Source organism: Pelobates fuscus, chromosome 1 (assembly GCF_036172605.1).
Source record: "Pelobates fuscus isolate aPelFus1 chromosome 1, aPelFus1.pri, whole genome shotgun sequence".
NCBI classification, from domain to species: Eukaryota; Metazoa; Chordata; class Amphibia; order Anura; family Pelobatidae; genus Pelobates; species Pelobates fuscus.
The window spans coordinates 34,519,438-34,535,410 of NC_086317.1; the positions used below are offsets into that span (position 1 = coordinate 34,519,438).

The 15,973-nt window shown below is 46.9% G+C and overlaps 1 protein-coding gene across 1 annotated transcript in view; it reads left to right on the top strand.

The window, feature by feature from the left end:
- The first annotated feature begins 2,928 nt into the window (after positions 1-2,928).
- RCAN1 (regulator of calcineurin 1) overlaps positions 2,929-15,973 on the top strand; it is a 146,542-nt gene continuing 133,497 nt past the window's right edge. The window contains exon 1 of the mRNA XM_063447495.1: positions 2,929-3,265. Coding sequence (XP_063303565.1) covers positions 3,107-3,265 — 159 coding nt within the window. The 5' untranslated portion in view covers positions 2,929-3,106. The remainder of the gene's footprint in view (positions 3,266-15,973) is intronic.

Consider the following 15,973-nt stretch of genomic DNA (forward strand, 5'->3'; position numbering starts at 1 on the left):
CAAAATCACAAACTTTGAATCCCTTTTTAAAATTCTTAACCATACATCCTAAGGGATCCGGAATCGTTGACTGCGACGCACCCATACTTAACAATGGAACGTCGTCGACAACGAATACTATACACGCGTACTATTCAACAGTCACACCCGTTTCCTCTGGCAACAGCACCACGTGGTACGGTTACCAAGTGAAACGTACACAATAACAATAAACACTCAGGGAATTCCCGTACACACACAGCTGTTACACCAGTCACTATATAATCAATATTATGCCCTTTGGCGTAACTATACAGTCACCCACGCTATAATTCTCTATATACGAATTACCCGTCTATAACACACCCCAGTAACATCGTCTTTTACAAATAGCGGTTACAGTACGGTTAGCATAGGTCAAAGCACAAGTTAAGGTCACAATACAATTATTAGTGGTTATGGTGTTAAACATGCAATGGACGACAATGATTAGTACTTATTATATAATGTCAGTAAATATACAGGGTTATGGTACCGTGCACTATAATACAGCAACACACTATTAACACTCTCGCTAGACGGCTGAGCTCGCGCTATCTAACAAGATATACACTTTACTAAAACAATCGTTAACACATTTACAATTCCCAACTAAACTATTGGCCAGTACCTTGAATGGACTACCTAAAACTATATACACCCGTTTTGGTTAGCCACACTGCCCAATCACCACATATATAGCGAGCTAGAGAACCGAATTTACACAGGCGCCTCTTAGTCGCACTATCAAAAGTCTAGTGGGTTCCAAATTTACACGCCTTCCCACTTAGCCCAGATAGGATGAGAACTAGCGAACCGAATTTACACAGGCGCCGCTTAGTCTCCCGGTCCCTCCGACCTAGCGAACGTAATATACACCCTAGAACGCTAGTCTAGACAAGACACCGGTGTCCGGCTAGGGCTATTTACACCAGGACCCCGCCTGACTAACCAAATCAAACGGTCTGACTAAAGAGCGTTCGATCGAGCGGTGCGCCTTCGCTCCTTCCCTCCGACAGAGGGGGCAGATACACTGATTCAAAACCCCTTTGGGCCTACCGCACAATCGGTATACCCCTAGTGGGTCCTGCCGTCTAAAACAGCAGTTGTCTTACCTCCTCGTTCCTGAACCTGAGTTCACACTCATCGACGGGGACACCCCAGCACTTCTCACGTAGAGGCCGATGATCTCCTGGACAACAGACCAGTGGCGCCGAGACGAAGGGAGGTCCACGCAGAAGTTCAGGGGTGCAGCCGTAGAGAACGTGGGCAAAGATAGACCGTCTCACGCCTCTGCCTCTCAGCTACCGTTGAACGATGAGCTTCCCGGCCAATGCACCAAATGATACCGGAGAAACTGACGGAAGCCAAGCACAGAGAGATGGACACAGGTTTCTTCAGGAAGGAAGAGATTCTTTATTGGATCACCGATCGGGACTCAGAGGGACTAGCGTCACCAAAATACAGCAAAGTCTGAGTACTGAATACATAGAGTACATTCCTTATATAGCACTGTAGCTCCTCCCACAATTAACTACACCCACACATACCCTTAACCTATTTAATAAATAGAGTCTAAACTCATCCATCCGGTCTAACCACGTGGCTCATCTGATACAAAGGAGAGGGACGCGTAATTCCAGTTCTTACATTCCTGCACCTGGTCAGTACAGTGATAACAGTATCTTAGCTACGTGTAATTAACTTAACTGATACTACAAACACATATACATACATATGCCTTGTGGCAATCTTAGCCTGCTAAACTTGTATTTTACTGGAATTACATCACACTTCTAATTTACATTTTAATCATATTCACATTGTACGGTATACTGATTGTAAAACAGTACCCCTTATATTGGCACACTCATGGTTATATTGCTGTTACTCCCCAATTGTATTTCTCCCCACAACCTTTTGTTTCAATGTACATGTCCCTTCTAGATGGTAAGCTCATGGGCATGGTTCTCTTCTCCTTTTTGTTCCTTGGGTCTCCCCTTCGCTGCCCCCCAGGAGATTGTCAGTGACAGCAGTTTCCCATTTTCTGTGGCTAAAATTAGCACATGCGCTGCAATTGCCGTGAATCTACCAATCTAGGGAGCGTTCGAGAGATACACGGGCAAAATCGCATTTTGGAGATGCATATTTGCATGTATAGCCATAAAATTGAGCATCAGCCCTGTCTGAGTAGGGGCATCCTCTGTACACCAACATTGCTTCATTAAAGGGATACTTTAGTGCCAGGAATGCAATTCTGTATTCCTGGCACTATCGCACTCTCTGCCTCCCCCTCCCTTGCGTCCTTCTCCCCGGTAAATCTAAGGTTAAAAAGCCTTTATTTACAGCTCTGGGTGAACGCTCTGCCCCTCAGACATCCTGAGACGAGACGAAGCTAATTGCGCATGCGCGGCAAATTAAATGCTTTCCTAAGGGGAAAAATCTGACGCTGAATATCATCATGCAGAACGTGAGGACGTCCAGCGTCCAATACTGGACCAAAGGTCCATTTGGATCCAGGAAGCCCTCTAGTAGCTGTCTGTTAGACAGCCACAGAGGGCAGACTTAGAGCTGCAATGTAATTATTGCCGTTTCTCTGGAACCGCATTGTTTAACATTGCAGCACTAAGTGCGATTGGGACACCGCACCCAGACCACCTCAATGAGCTGAAGTGGTCTGGGTGCCTACAGTGTCCCATGAAGTTTAAGTTGTTTTATTGCTCAGAGTGTCTGTTTAAGCTCACATATGATATGTTTTCCCTATTGATCAGAATACATCCTAAATTCAGGAAGCAGCCTTTTCATTATAATGTGACAGCGGCAATGCTAACAAGCCGCCAGTTGGCGTCGCTCGTGTTCCCATCAGCAGCCGCAGATCCGACCTGTCAGGGACGGAGTGACGTCACTGCCGTCTTGCTGGATACTTTGTAACACGGAATAACCGGCTGATACATTGTGACAGCTCAGCGCGAATCGGAGATTTGCCTGCAGGGGGGGCAATAACACGCAGGCTGTGAGTGGCCGGTCATTAAGGAATGGGAGAAGCCGGGTCCCTGCAGTGACCCCCCCGCCCCCCAGTGGATACACTATGGATCAGGCTCTGAGTGAGTCCCACAGGGCCCCCCACGCTGCGAATGACTGGGATTTCCTGGATATAGACATGGAGCAGGTCGACCTGCGAGCCCTGCCCACCGCCCTGATCGGCTGTAACCTGGAGGCCAGCGTGTTCCATGATAGCCTGAGCCGGGTGAGCTTGCAATCTAATTCCTGCCGGGGGCGGGGCCTGGCTACAGGCAGGGACAGGGGATTAGCATGTGTGGGGGGTGTTTGCAGGCCAGGAAAAGCAGGGCTATGGGTTAGCATGGGGGGGATGGGGGATGGAGTGAAGGTATGCAAAGTAGGGGAGCAGGCCAGAATTATCAATGTGGGGTGCCAAAAGTGGGTATTGGAGTACAGGGTCAGGGGGCTGTATCATTGCTTGTCTGATGGGTACAGGGTTGGGGGGGGGGTCTGTGTATTCTAGAGTTTCTCATGGGTACAGGGTTGGGAGGCTGTATTACAGAATTTCTGATGGGTACTGGGTTGGGAGGCTGTATTACAGAGAGACTGATGGGTACAGGGTTGGGGGGGTCTGTGTATTCTAGAGTTTCTCATGGGTACAGGGTTTGGAGGTTGTATTACAGAATTTCTGATGGGTACTGGGTTGGGAGGCTGTATTACAGAGTTTCTGATGGGTACTGGGTTGGGAGGCTGTATTACAGAATTTCTGATGGGTACTGGGTTGGGAGGCTGTATTACAGAGAGACTGATGGGTACAGGGTTGGGGGGTTCTGTATTACAGAATTTCTGATGGGTACGAGATTGGGAGGCTGTATTCAAGAGAGATTCATGGGTACAGGGTAAGATGATTTATCACAATGTAAATGATGGGATATAGCTGCCTACCCATGGAGGTACGTGGGTGTCTTCTAAAAGGCAGTCTTTTATTTGGAACAAAAACGTTGAGACAACGTTTTGGCTCCTGTCTGAGCCTTTATCAGAGAGGAGCAGAAACGTTATCTCCACTTTCTTGTTTCAAATAAGAAGACTGCCTTTTAGAAAACACCTTTAAGTGTACCTAGATATTTATTTTCTTGTTTGAAAAAAACAAAATAATATTTTGAATAATTATTGGATTTCTCGGTCACCTGTCCATCAACACGAAAAAGGAAAACATGTATGTAAGCTTTATGTATACTGTTCTGTTCTATCTTTATACTTATATCTTTATATCTACGTCTAACCAAAATATGAAACTTGTAAAGTTTAACCTGCAAAAACGAAATAAAAATAAAATAAATAAAAAAAAAGAAAAAGGAAAACATTGTGGCTGTAGGTAACATAACCACCAAAATCCAGGGAACCATAATTCCAATCCTAGATGACTGCTGTGTATTTACAGATCTGTAATGTCACCTGTCATCGCAAAGATGATGTAGATCCCAGACTCTGATTGGCTCTTGACATCACATGATCTAGGAAGCCATGTTTCTGGTCATGGAGAGTTTAAAGGACCACTATAGTGCCTAGTTTTCCTGGCACTATAGTGCCCTGAGGGTGCACCCACCCTCAGGGACCCCCTCCCGCCCGGCTCTGGGGAGATGAAAGGGTTAAAACTTACCTTTATTCCAGCGGGGAGCTCTCCTCCTCCTCGCCGCCTCCGATCCTTTTGGCTGAATGCGCATGCGCGGCAAGAGCTGCGCGCGCATTCAGCCGCTCGCATAGGAAAGCATTTACAATGCTTTCCTATGGACGCTTGCGTGCTCTCACTGTGATTTTCACAGTGAGAATCACGCAAGCGCCTCTAGCGGCTGTCAGTGAGACAGCCACTAGAGGATTTAGAGGCTGGCTTAACCCTTATATAAACATAGCAGTTTCTCTGAAACTGCTATGTTTATATAAAAAAGGGTTAAACCTAGCTGGACCCGGCACCCAGACCACTTCATTAAGCTGAAGTGGTCTGGGTGCCTAGAGTGGTCCTTTAACAATTTTATGGCAGGACAGGAGGCTTCATATTTGCTTTACCTTCTTTACTAAAAACCTCCAGCAGCAAAGAAACAGTTAATAGAACTTTTCAAAACAACCAATCAGAACAAAGCAACAGTAGTATAAAACCCCTAAGCAGGCTCTTCCACTTCCTCTTTCTTTGCTGCTGCCTCCAGGTGAGCACTCACCAACTCAGAGTTGTCTCTGCTCTGGGTTGTTTTTTATCCTACATGCTGCTTGCTTATTTAAACAGTCTATTTTATCTGTCTATTTACTAGGTTTGTTTAGGCAGCTTAATTGCTGGATTTATTTAGGCAGGTTTCTTGCTGGATTTGTTTTAACAGTTTGCCTGCTGGGTTTAGCTAGGCAGTCTATTGCTGGGTTTAGCTAGGCAGTCTATTGCTGGGTTTAGCTAGGCAGTCTATTGCTGGGTTTATCTAGGCAGTCTATTGCTGGGTTTAGCTAGGCAGTCTATTGCTGGGTTTAGCTAGGCAGTCTATTGCTGGGTTTAGCTAGGCAGTCTATTGCTGGGTTTAGCTAGGCAGTTTATTCTGTGTTATTTCCTATACCACTTCATGCTATGTAGCTGCTGTATCTCTTGTTCACATCTGTTGCGGTATTTAGGCTATTTAAGTGATAGATTCTGGATACTGCTCATTGATTTATTGTTATTCTGGGTTACTTTATGCAGTTTTTCTCACTCTGCTGTATGGGGAATGGGTGGCCCTTCTATGATGCTTTGGCTCTGCCTGTACTCTGTTTCCCTTCCCCAGGTTCCCCTATTGGGCTCTGTTGCCCATACCCTTTCTCCCTTATTCCCCACCTGCTCCCCGCGGCCCTTGGCCGCTTGCTGAGCAGGTTTTTCAACTGTGGCAGTGCTGCGCGATCACCACGCGGTAGGCCGCGCTAGTTTTTTGCGCCCGTGGTGGCCATTTTTTTGGAGCCACGGCGGCCATTTTTTTGGAGTCGCATTGGCTCCGTGCGTTGCGAACAGCCTGGTCTCACCCACCGAGCTGCCCTGCTGCCTGCTGGCCATGTGGCCAGCCTCCCCTCTCCCTACTTACTGTGCCTGTCTCACATGCTGCATGCAGGAGTTTCGGACCCCAACCAACTTCGACTCTGGAGTCCAAAGGAGGGACCCCTTCACGCCAACTGCATGGAACTACCTGCAGGTTTGTTCAACATTCACAGCTTTCCCAGGGGAAGTAGTACTGCTCGCTACCTTCCGGTGTGGACTTATCACTGGTTGCCCACTACGGACTGCAGTCGGATCTCGCGTAGGATCCAGTGGTGGATCCAGAGCCTGATCTCGGGAGGGGCACTTGTAGATTATTTAAATAAATAATCCAGACACAATAACCACTACAGCTCAGTGTAGTGGTTATAGTGCCAATAATGCCAAGACCCCCTCCCAGAGTAAGTAGTCAAACTGTTTAAGAACTGTTTGACAACTTACCTGAGGTCCTCTGGGGAATGGGGCTGTAGTAGGGCAGAGGAGCAGTGGTATGTGTGAGTGGTGCAATGTGTGAGGGGTGCAGTGTGTGTGTGTGTGAGGGGGACAGTGTATTAGCAGTGTGTGTGTGTGTGTGTGTGTGAAGGTTGCAGTGTGTACGTGAGGGCGGCAGTATATGTCAGGGGTGCAGTGTGTGTGTGGGTCAGTATGTGTGTGTGACAGTTACAGTGTGTGACAGTTACAGTGTGTGTATGTGGGGCAGTGTGTGTATGTGGGGCAGTGTGTGTATGTGGGGCAGTGTGTGTATGTGGGGCAGTGTGTGTATGTGGGGCAGTGTGTGTATGTGGGGCAGTGTGTGTATGTGGGGCAGTGTGTGTATGTGGGGCAGTGTGTGTATGTGGGGCAGTGTGTGTATGTGGGGCAGTGTGTGTATGTGGGGCAGTGTGTGTATGTGGGGCAGTGTGTGTATGTGGGGCAGTGTGTGTATGTGGGGGCAATGTGTTTATGTGGGGGCAATGTGTTTATGTGGGGGCAATGTGTTTATGGGGGGCAGGGGCAATGATGTGTGTATGGGGAGCAGGGGCAATGTGTGTGTATATGGGGGGCAGGGGCAATGTGTGTGTATATGGGGGGCAGGGGCAATGTGTGTGTATATGGGGGGCAGGGGCAATGTGTGTGTGTGTGTATGGGGGGCAGGGGCAATGTGTGTGTGTATGGGGGGCAGGGGCAATGTGTGTGTGTATGGGGGGCAGGGGCTATGTGTGTGTGTATGGGGGGCAGGGGCTATGTGTGTGTGTATGGGGGGCAGGGGTAATGTGTGTGTGTGTATGGGGGACAGGGGCAATGTGTGTGTGTGTGTGTGGGGGCAGGGGCAATGTGTGTGTGTATGGGGGGCAGGGGTAATGTGTGTGTGTGTGTGTGTGGGGGGCAGGGGCAATGTGTGTGTGTGTGTGTATGGGGGGCAGGGGCAATGTGTGTGTGTGTGTGTATGGGGGGCAGGGGCAATGTGTGTGTGTGTGTGTATGGGGGGCAGGGGCAATGTGTGTGTGTGTGTGTATGGGGGGCAGGGGCAATGTGTGTGTAGAAGAAGGATAGGGGGGGGGGGGGCTTTTTTTTTTTTTTTAATGTGTGTGTGGTTTTTTTTTTTAAACATTTAATTAAAATGAATATATAATTTATGTCCCCCCTCCCTTCTTACCTTTACTGGGAGGAGGGGGGACATCTTTCTTTCCCTGGTGGTCCCAGTGGCGATTCCCTGGTGGTCCCAGTGGTAGGAGTGAACTCTAGCCCGCGCTCCAGGGCTAGAGTTCACTCTCGCGAGATTTGGAGCGTTGCCGTGGTAACCGCGGCAACGCTCCAAATCTCGCGAGAGGAGGACCCGGAGGAGCTGCTGGTAACAGCTCCCGGGTCCTCTCTCCCTCCACTGCCGGTCGGCTGTCAGTAATGTGCCTGCAGACCGGGGAGGGAGATCACTGATCTCCCTCCCCGGTCTGCAGGCACAATGCAGGGCTGGCACTTGGGCAATGTCAGCCCTGCATTAGCCGGCAGGGGAGAATCTCGGGGGGGGCAATTGCCCCGTTGCCCCCCCCCTGGATCCGCCACTGGTAGGATCGCTATCTATAGCGTCTGGACAAGTATTCGTCATTTGTAGATGGCTGCGGGACGACATTATGGCAATTTGCATTGCCTTAATACAGACAGGGGGCTGTGGGGTCTGCAGAGCGTGTACTTACCGCTCCTGTCAGCTCCCTCCGCCTCTGCGCCGGTCCGGTCAGCACCTCGGTCAGCTCCCAGTGTAAGTCTCGCGAGAGCCGCGGGGTCATAGTGCGGCTCTCGCGAGACTTACACTGTGAGCTGACAGAGGTGCTGCACGGACCGGCGCGGAGGAGAAGGGAGCTGACCGGAGCTGCAGGAGAGGTAAGTAAACTCTCAGCCAGCCCCCCGCCCCCCTCCTCCCCCCACTGAACTACCAATGCCACTGGACCACCAGGGAAGGAGAGCCTCCCTGCCATGTATCAAGCAAGGAGAGGGGTCAACATTTTTTTTTATATATAAATAATAATAAAATATTAATAAAAAAATAATAATAATTAAATAAAATAAAAAATAACAAAAAATAATTATTAAAATAATAATACAATTGCCCACCCCCCACCAAGGCTCTGCAACACACACACACGCTGCACTCATACACACACACACACACTGTAAATACATATTCAATTAATGTAATTTTTTTTAGGATCTAATTTTATTTAGAAATTTACCAGTAGCTGCTGCATTTCCCACCCTAGTCTTATACTCGAGTCAATAAGTTTTCCCAGTTTTTTGGGGTAAAATTAGGGGCCTCGGCTTATATTCGGGTCGGCTTATACTAGAGTATATACGGGTAATATGGGTTTCAATAATCACTAATTGCTGCAACAGGGTCAGCAATTAAAGTGAAGTGGTATATATTCACAAGAGCATGACCCGTATGACTATTGGAGGATTATCCTCGCTAGGTTATGCTTAGGAGGCTGATATTTAAAATCTGGTTTTGGTTAAAGGACCACTCTAGGCACCCAGACCCCTTCAGCTTAATGAAGTGGTCTGGGTGCCAGGTCCAGCTAGGGTTAACTAATTGTTTTATAAACATAGCAGTTTCAGAGAAACTGCTATGTTTATCAATTAGTTAAGCCTTCCCCCTAATCCTCTAGTGGCTGTCTCACTGACAGCCGCTAGAGGCGCTTGCGTGATTCTCACTGTGAAAATCACAGTGAGAGCACGCAAGCGTCCATAGGAAAGCATTATGAATGCTTTCCTATGTGACCGGCTGAATGCGTGCGCAGCTCTTGCCGCGCGTGCGCATTCAGCCGACGGGGAGGAACGGAGGCGGAGAGAAGGAGGAGAGCTCCCCGCCCAGCGCTGGAAAAAGGTAAGTTTTTACCCCTTTCCCCTTTCCAGAGCCGGGCGGGAGGGGGTCCCTGAGGGTGGGGGCACCCTCAGGGCACTCTAGTGCCAGGAAAACGAGTATGCTTTCCTGGCACTAGAGTGGTCCTTTAAGTTAATATACTATTGTAGCAGATGGATTCTTTAAATGCCAGGATCCTAGCTGCAGTGTTTATTTGCTTAAACATGCAGTAGGCTTTTAGCAATTGCTGTAGACAAAGCTCTGTTACAATTAGCATTCTCACCGCCTCAACTAGTTTCACCTGATATCAGTTTCTAAAAAGGCAGTCTGTTTTTCAGCTGGGGCAGAACTTTTCCTGTGCTTCACTCCATGGTTGCACATTTTATGTTTTATCTTAAATTCCAAGTCAGATAGGTTTGAGCTAACTGACTGTTGGAATGGAAAATTCAAGAAAATGCTTCCTAATTTTGGTTACTGCAGGGTTAGCATCAAACAGGTTTTAAATGCAGTTGCAGCTATTCTGTCTGCTCTAGCTTCTGCTTCCCAAATACAGCTAAGGAAGGCCTCTATCAGGTAAGGCTGTTGGTTGGAATTGCAATTTTAAGAATGACTTCTGCTATTGATTCCTGCAGAGCCTGCATCAAACAGGTTTTGAAGTACAGTTTGCAGATATTCTTTCTGCTCTAGCCTCTGCTTCCCAATTACGGCTAAGGAAAGCCTGGATCATGGGTGTTGTCTTATTCTGACTGTATATCTATGTAATCAGTCTCGCTTCCGCTATTAAAGATGGTAACCTGTATGAACTAGTCTTCATGGAAAATTATTTCTTCCTCATGTTACTGGGCTTGAAGCAAATTCTAGTACAGCTGCAAACCTATGGATCATGGTGTAGTTCCACCAGGTTCAATTTGTTCCCTGCAAATAGATACGATATGACTGAGATGGTTTTCTGCCTAGGTTTGTCTGCAGTTCTCTTTTAAGAAAATGCTTATGGCAATTGCCGCTTGAGATTCTCTCACTATGCAAAATATTGCCATCCATAAATTTGTTGAATCTCTCCAATTCTGCTTCCTCAGGGGCATCTAATTAATTTTTGTACCTAAAGGTTAGGGTGTTTCTACAGCATACAGGTGGATGCTAATCAATCTTCTGATAAATAATTCCCTTTTCAGGAAGTGTGCAGTTCTGGTGTTTGTCAAGGAACAGTTCGGTGTAAATATTTTGACAAGGGGTTTGACTCTCAGAGAATGGTAATTCCCTGAAGAAAAAAGTTGTGGTTTTCTCTGTCATTATCACCTGAAACTCTCTGCTACTTCAGTAGACAGATACTTGGGGAAATAATATTGGTTCCCGTCTTGTAAGAACCTGCTTGGTCTCTTCAGCTTCTTTAGGTATAGCACTGTTTCCAGGTCCTTCAGTGGCCAGATACAGTTGCTAATAAGATTTTGCAGTAAAATCCTATACTTCGGTCATTCCTTTCTGAACCAGGCAGAAATAAAGGATGCCAGACGGTTCTTACTTTTTGTTCTAGTTCTCAAATCGATCATTCAGAATTTTACGACTGATGCTTCAGGTCTCAGCTAGGTTCTCATAGGGATGATGGGAAATTAGCTGAGAATTTGTAAAAACTTATCCGACTACATAGGACCGAAGGCAATCTGGATGGCTCTTTGCCTTTCAGATAAAGACCAGGTATTATCTTATCCAGATCTGGTCAGATAGTTCTACATCGGTAGCAATTATGTACAAACAAGGTAATCTTGTTTGAAAAATCTTGTTCCAGGATTTGCTTGGGTTCGTTTTTCTTAGATCTTTTCACTTATGCACAGAACTTAATATTCCTCTGTTTAGCTGTAGCATTGAGTAGTCAACATTTAATACAAAGCAGATTGGTTCATACTCCTTGATCTTCACTCAAACGATAGTAAGAATTTGATTTTCCAGTTATGGAACTGGGACTTCTAGATCAAACAGCATGAAGTGTTTCATTGGACAAGCTTGGACAGAGCCGTAAGCTTTGGTTTCCTTTTCTTTCTTGGGAATTCCAGTCTAACCTATAGTTTCCTCCTGGTTCCCTATTCCCCAAGATCATATAGGATGGGAAAGGTGAGAATAATAGTCTTCCTCCCTTGGTGGCAAGTAGCTGTTTCACCATTCATCAAAAATGTTCCGCAGGAATCTTTGGGGACCTTAACTGTAAATAGGCATCCTGGAATTCTCAAGGGTACCGCTTCTCAAAATTGTTGTAATTCAAGCTGACGACCTGGTTTATGTATACCAGATACTGAAGGATAAGGTTTTGTCTCAGGAAATTATTGACAATTTCTTTTACTATAAATGGATCTTGTTCCAAGATTTATTCCAAGTATGGAAGGTGTTGTTTTTTAAGATATTGGTTCTTAGAAAAACAGGCATCCGCTTCAAAGTTGTAACCTCTTCTGGGCTTTGCGGATGGTTTAAAGCGGCACTGTCATGCCGAACTTACCTTTCCTCAATATCTTCCTCTTCTCCCCCTCTCTCAGGATCTGTTATTCTTTTCTTCCTGTCTTCTTTAGTTTTCTTTAAAATCATAAGACAAAGTAGGGACTCTTTGTCTTATGGAGGATTTCTCTGCTTGACCAGCGGAGGAGCAAAGTGTGCTTCATTTCCGCTGGTCAGAGCAATTTTCCCAGAATTCTCACCTTTCCTCAGTGTTCCCGCGATGCTTCCTGTCATCTTAGACGAAACTGCCGAATTGCGTTCTAACTGAATGAGAACAGTATGTTAGTTTGTTTTAGAAGGCAATTCGGCACTTTGTTCGGATCGCAATTTCATTCTAATGAATGAAACTCCGATCCTATTCATTGCTGTGGCTGCATCTTGCAGCCGCTTAGTAGATAACTCCCTAATTCCCACGGTATCAGAGAGCTATCTACTAAAAGGCTGAAAGACCTAAACTGGTCTTTCAGCCAAATTTACTAACACTAAGTAAAAATGACTTGGTATTAGTAAATAATGCCCCTACTCACTATACCGCGAGTAGGGGCATGTCTAGTAAGCACTGTAAAAAACAAAAAACCCCAAAAAACCTATTGGCCCCTACCCCTAAACGACGGGTAGGGGCCCTAAAGTAAAATAAGGGAGGGAGAACTATTGTCCCCCCCGGCCCCCACCCCTGAGCGGTGGGTGGGGGCCATAAAGATAATGAGGGGGGGGACCTACTGACCTCCCCCCTGGCCCCCACCCCTGCGCGGTGGGTGGGGGCCATAAATTACAATGGGGGGGACCTACTGTCCTCCCCCCCGGCCCCCACCCCTGCGCGGTGGGTGGGGGCAATAAATTACAATGGGGGGGACCTACTGTCCTCCCCCCGCCCCCCACCCCTGGGAGGCGGGTGGGGGCCATAATGGTAATAAGGGGGGGGGGGACCTACTGTCCTTCCCCCCCCCCCGGCCCGCACCACTGGGCGGCGGGTGGGGGCCATAATGGTAATAAGGGGGTGGACCTACTGTCCTCCCCCCGCCACCACCCCTGAGCGGCGGGTGGGGGCACTAAGTCAATTCCGCCCCCCGCATCAAGGTGACTAGGGGTCCCCAAGCCCCTAGTCACCCACCCCCCACCCAAATAAAAATGCCTCTACCTACCCACCTCACCCTAAAAAATAGTGAGGGGGGAATAAAATTCCTAACTTGTAAAGTAAAATTAAACTTACCATTCAACGTCTTCTTTTTTCTAAAATCTTCATTTTTCAGCCCCAAAAAAGGCCAAATAAAAAACCATCATACCCGTCGAACTAAAAATAAAATAAAAAAACCCGAGCGCCAAAAAAATAATCCATCTTCACCCATGGAGGGCTCCGCGCGGGGCGGGGGAAGGCTTATAAAGCCTTGCCCCGCCCTGCAATTAGGCTAAGAACACTCTGATTGGTGGGTTTAAGCCAATCAGAGTGTTCTTTGTCATTTTACAAGCGTGGGAAAATTCCAAAGAACTTTCCCACGCTTGTAAAATGACACAGAGCACTGTGATCGGATGGCTTGAAATCTAAAATGACAAAGAACACTCTGATTGGCTTAAACCCACCAATCAGAGTGTTCTTAGCCTAATTGCAGGGCGGGGCAAGGCTTTATAAGCCTTGCCCCGCCCTGCGGAGCTCAGTCTGCGCGGAGCCCTCCATGGGTGAAGATGGATTATTTTTTTTGCGCTCTGGTTTTTTATTTTATTTTTAGTTCGACGGGTATGATGGTTTTTTATTTGGCCTTTTTTGGGGCTGAAAAATGAAGATTTTAGAAAAAAGAAGACGTTGAATGGTAAGTTTAATTTTACTTTACAAGTTAGGAATAGGGGGTAGGTAGGGGCATTTTTATTTGGGTGGGTGACTAGGGTCTTGGGGACCCCTAGTCACCTTGATGGGGGGGGGGGAATTGACTTGGTTCCCCCACCCGCCGCCCAGGCCCCCACACGCCGCCCCCCCCCCCCCCCCCCCATTACCATTTTTTTTTTTTTACAGTGAGCAGCCACAGGCTGCTCACTGTTTAGTGGACATGCCCCTACTCGCGGTATAGCTTATGAAGTGGTGGGGAGCACAGCTTATGAAGTGGTGGGGGGGGCTTATGAAGTGGTGGGGAGCACAGCTCCCTGCCGCTTCTGTCGCCGCTTCTGTCTTTACATATTACAAGGAGGGAGCTGCACACCGGTAGCTCCCTCCTTGTAATAAACCGAACAAACAAACTAACACTGATATTCTGTGTTTTTGTTCGTTTGATTTTTTCTATTCATTCATTCGTCTGTCTGATGAATGAATGAATAGGTGAAATTTCCGTTCGCATGTCCAGGTGTTTCACTGGGCATGTGCGGGAATCTCGCAGTCTGTGTAGTGTGGGTAGATGACGTGTCCCACAGGGACTTCACCTACCCCCACAAAGATGGCGGCGCCCTGAATATAATATAATATTTGGGGGTGACTAGGGGGTCGATTGGATGTAGTGGAGGCGGGGAGGGGGGTTAAAAAAAAAACAAAAAAAACACGGGATTCGGCATGACAGTGCCGCTTTAAAGCCAGAGCTCCTCAAGGTCAAATTTCGTTTTTCAGTTGATTTTCAGAGGTTGGTCTCCAAATCACCAGTATCTGCTAGGCTCTTTAGTGGTTAGTTCCTATCTTCAGGGAATCTTTTCCGCAGGGGATCTTCTTTTTGGGGTTTTTTACTCTGCTGATTTGAGTCTTCAGTCTAGGTCTTTGGGGGTAGTCGCCCAAAATATTTTTGGAAAGGACTTCAAGTTTCTGTTTTCAGCAGGAGAAAGTGGAGTTAAGTTGGATTCTTTAATTCCTCTCAATATTCCATCTAACACTATTTTTCTAACTTTTCCCAACAGCGTTCTAGGGTCTTGGAATTCTAATTCCACTGCCTGGGCGTTTAGTTTTCGTCTACGTTACCTTAAAGGTTTGCATTTGTTAGTTTTCTCATCGAACACCTATTTCCATTGAAGCTCCTTCGATCAGTTATGTTCAGATCGGTTGCCTGAGGGCTTCTGCTATACATTCTCTCGATTTCATAACAGCCACGAGGTGATCTCTTCACTTACATTGGTCTGTTGATCTTGGAAGATACAACTTTGGTTGCAGATTTTTTGCAGTGAGACTTGAGTCCCGCCCTAAGGGATTGCTTTTGGAGATCCCAGTCGCAAAGCACTGCCTCTAATCTGAAGGGAAAAACTAAAATTTTTAGAGGCAGTGCTTACTTTCCCCCCCCCCCCAAATTTGTTCATAGTCTGAGTGGTACGGTTATTCGGCTTTTGTAATTTCTTAGGATGTCTTGGATAGGAAGCAATTTATAAGGCCAAAGGTTAATTGGGGGAGGTCCTTGAAAAGTTTTGGAGATTGCCTGCCTGTTTTATCCCTCCAGATGAAATCCCAGTCATAAAGCACTGCCTCTAATCTTCTGGAAAAATAAATTTACGGTAAGTAAAAATTTTTGTTTTTTCATTGCAGGGCCAAAATTACAGGCCACTGCACCAGGCCACTTCATTGAGATGAGTTGGTCAGGCTGCCTATAGTGGTCCTTTTTAGACTGCTTGAAAATGGTTTACAACGGTGCCTGAGGACTACAGAAACTATAATCAATTCAATGAGATTAAATGGTTATAGTGCCTACCCGGTCCTTTTTAATTCTAAGTTTATTAGATCAGTATTTGGATCAATGTTTGGGATTAGAACCTGTAGGGGATTTTTTTTCTTTTTTTTTTTTTTTTATGCCGCCCTAGGCTCAGATGAGCTGAGGTGCTCTCTCCACCAATCACAATCTTCATCATGCTCGCTCATACAATATCAGCCATTTACACTCAATAACTCTATATTCCTCTAGGGAATGGTTCTTGGAGAGCATCCGGGCCGGCGCGTCCTATTGGCGACTTAGGCAGTCACCTTGGGTGCACTGGCCTGGGGGGGCGCAAGTCTCGAGTGACCCAGCAGGAGGGAAGCGTACAGTGCTCCCTCCTGCCCGTCACTCTGTGTAGGGTGGCAGGGCAGTGCGGATACATTGAGTTTCCTGTACTTTGCCAGACTGAAAGGAAGTGTTCTCTCAGCACTTCCTGTCAGTCCCGCCGGGTAC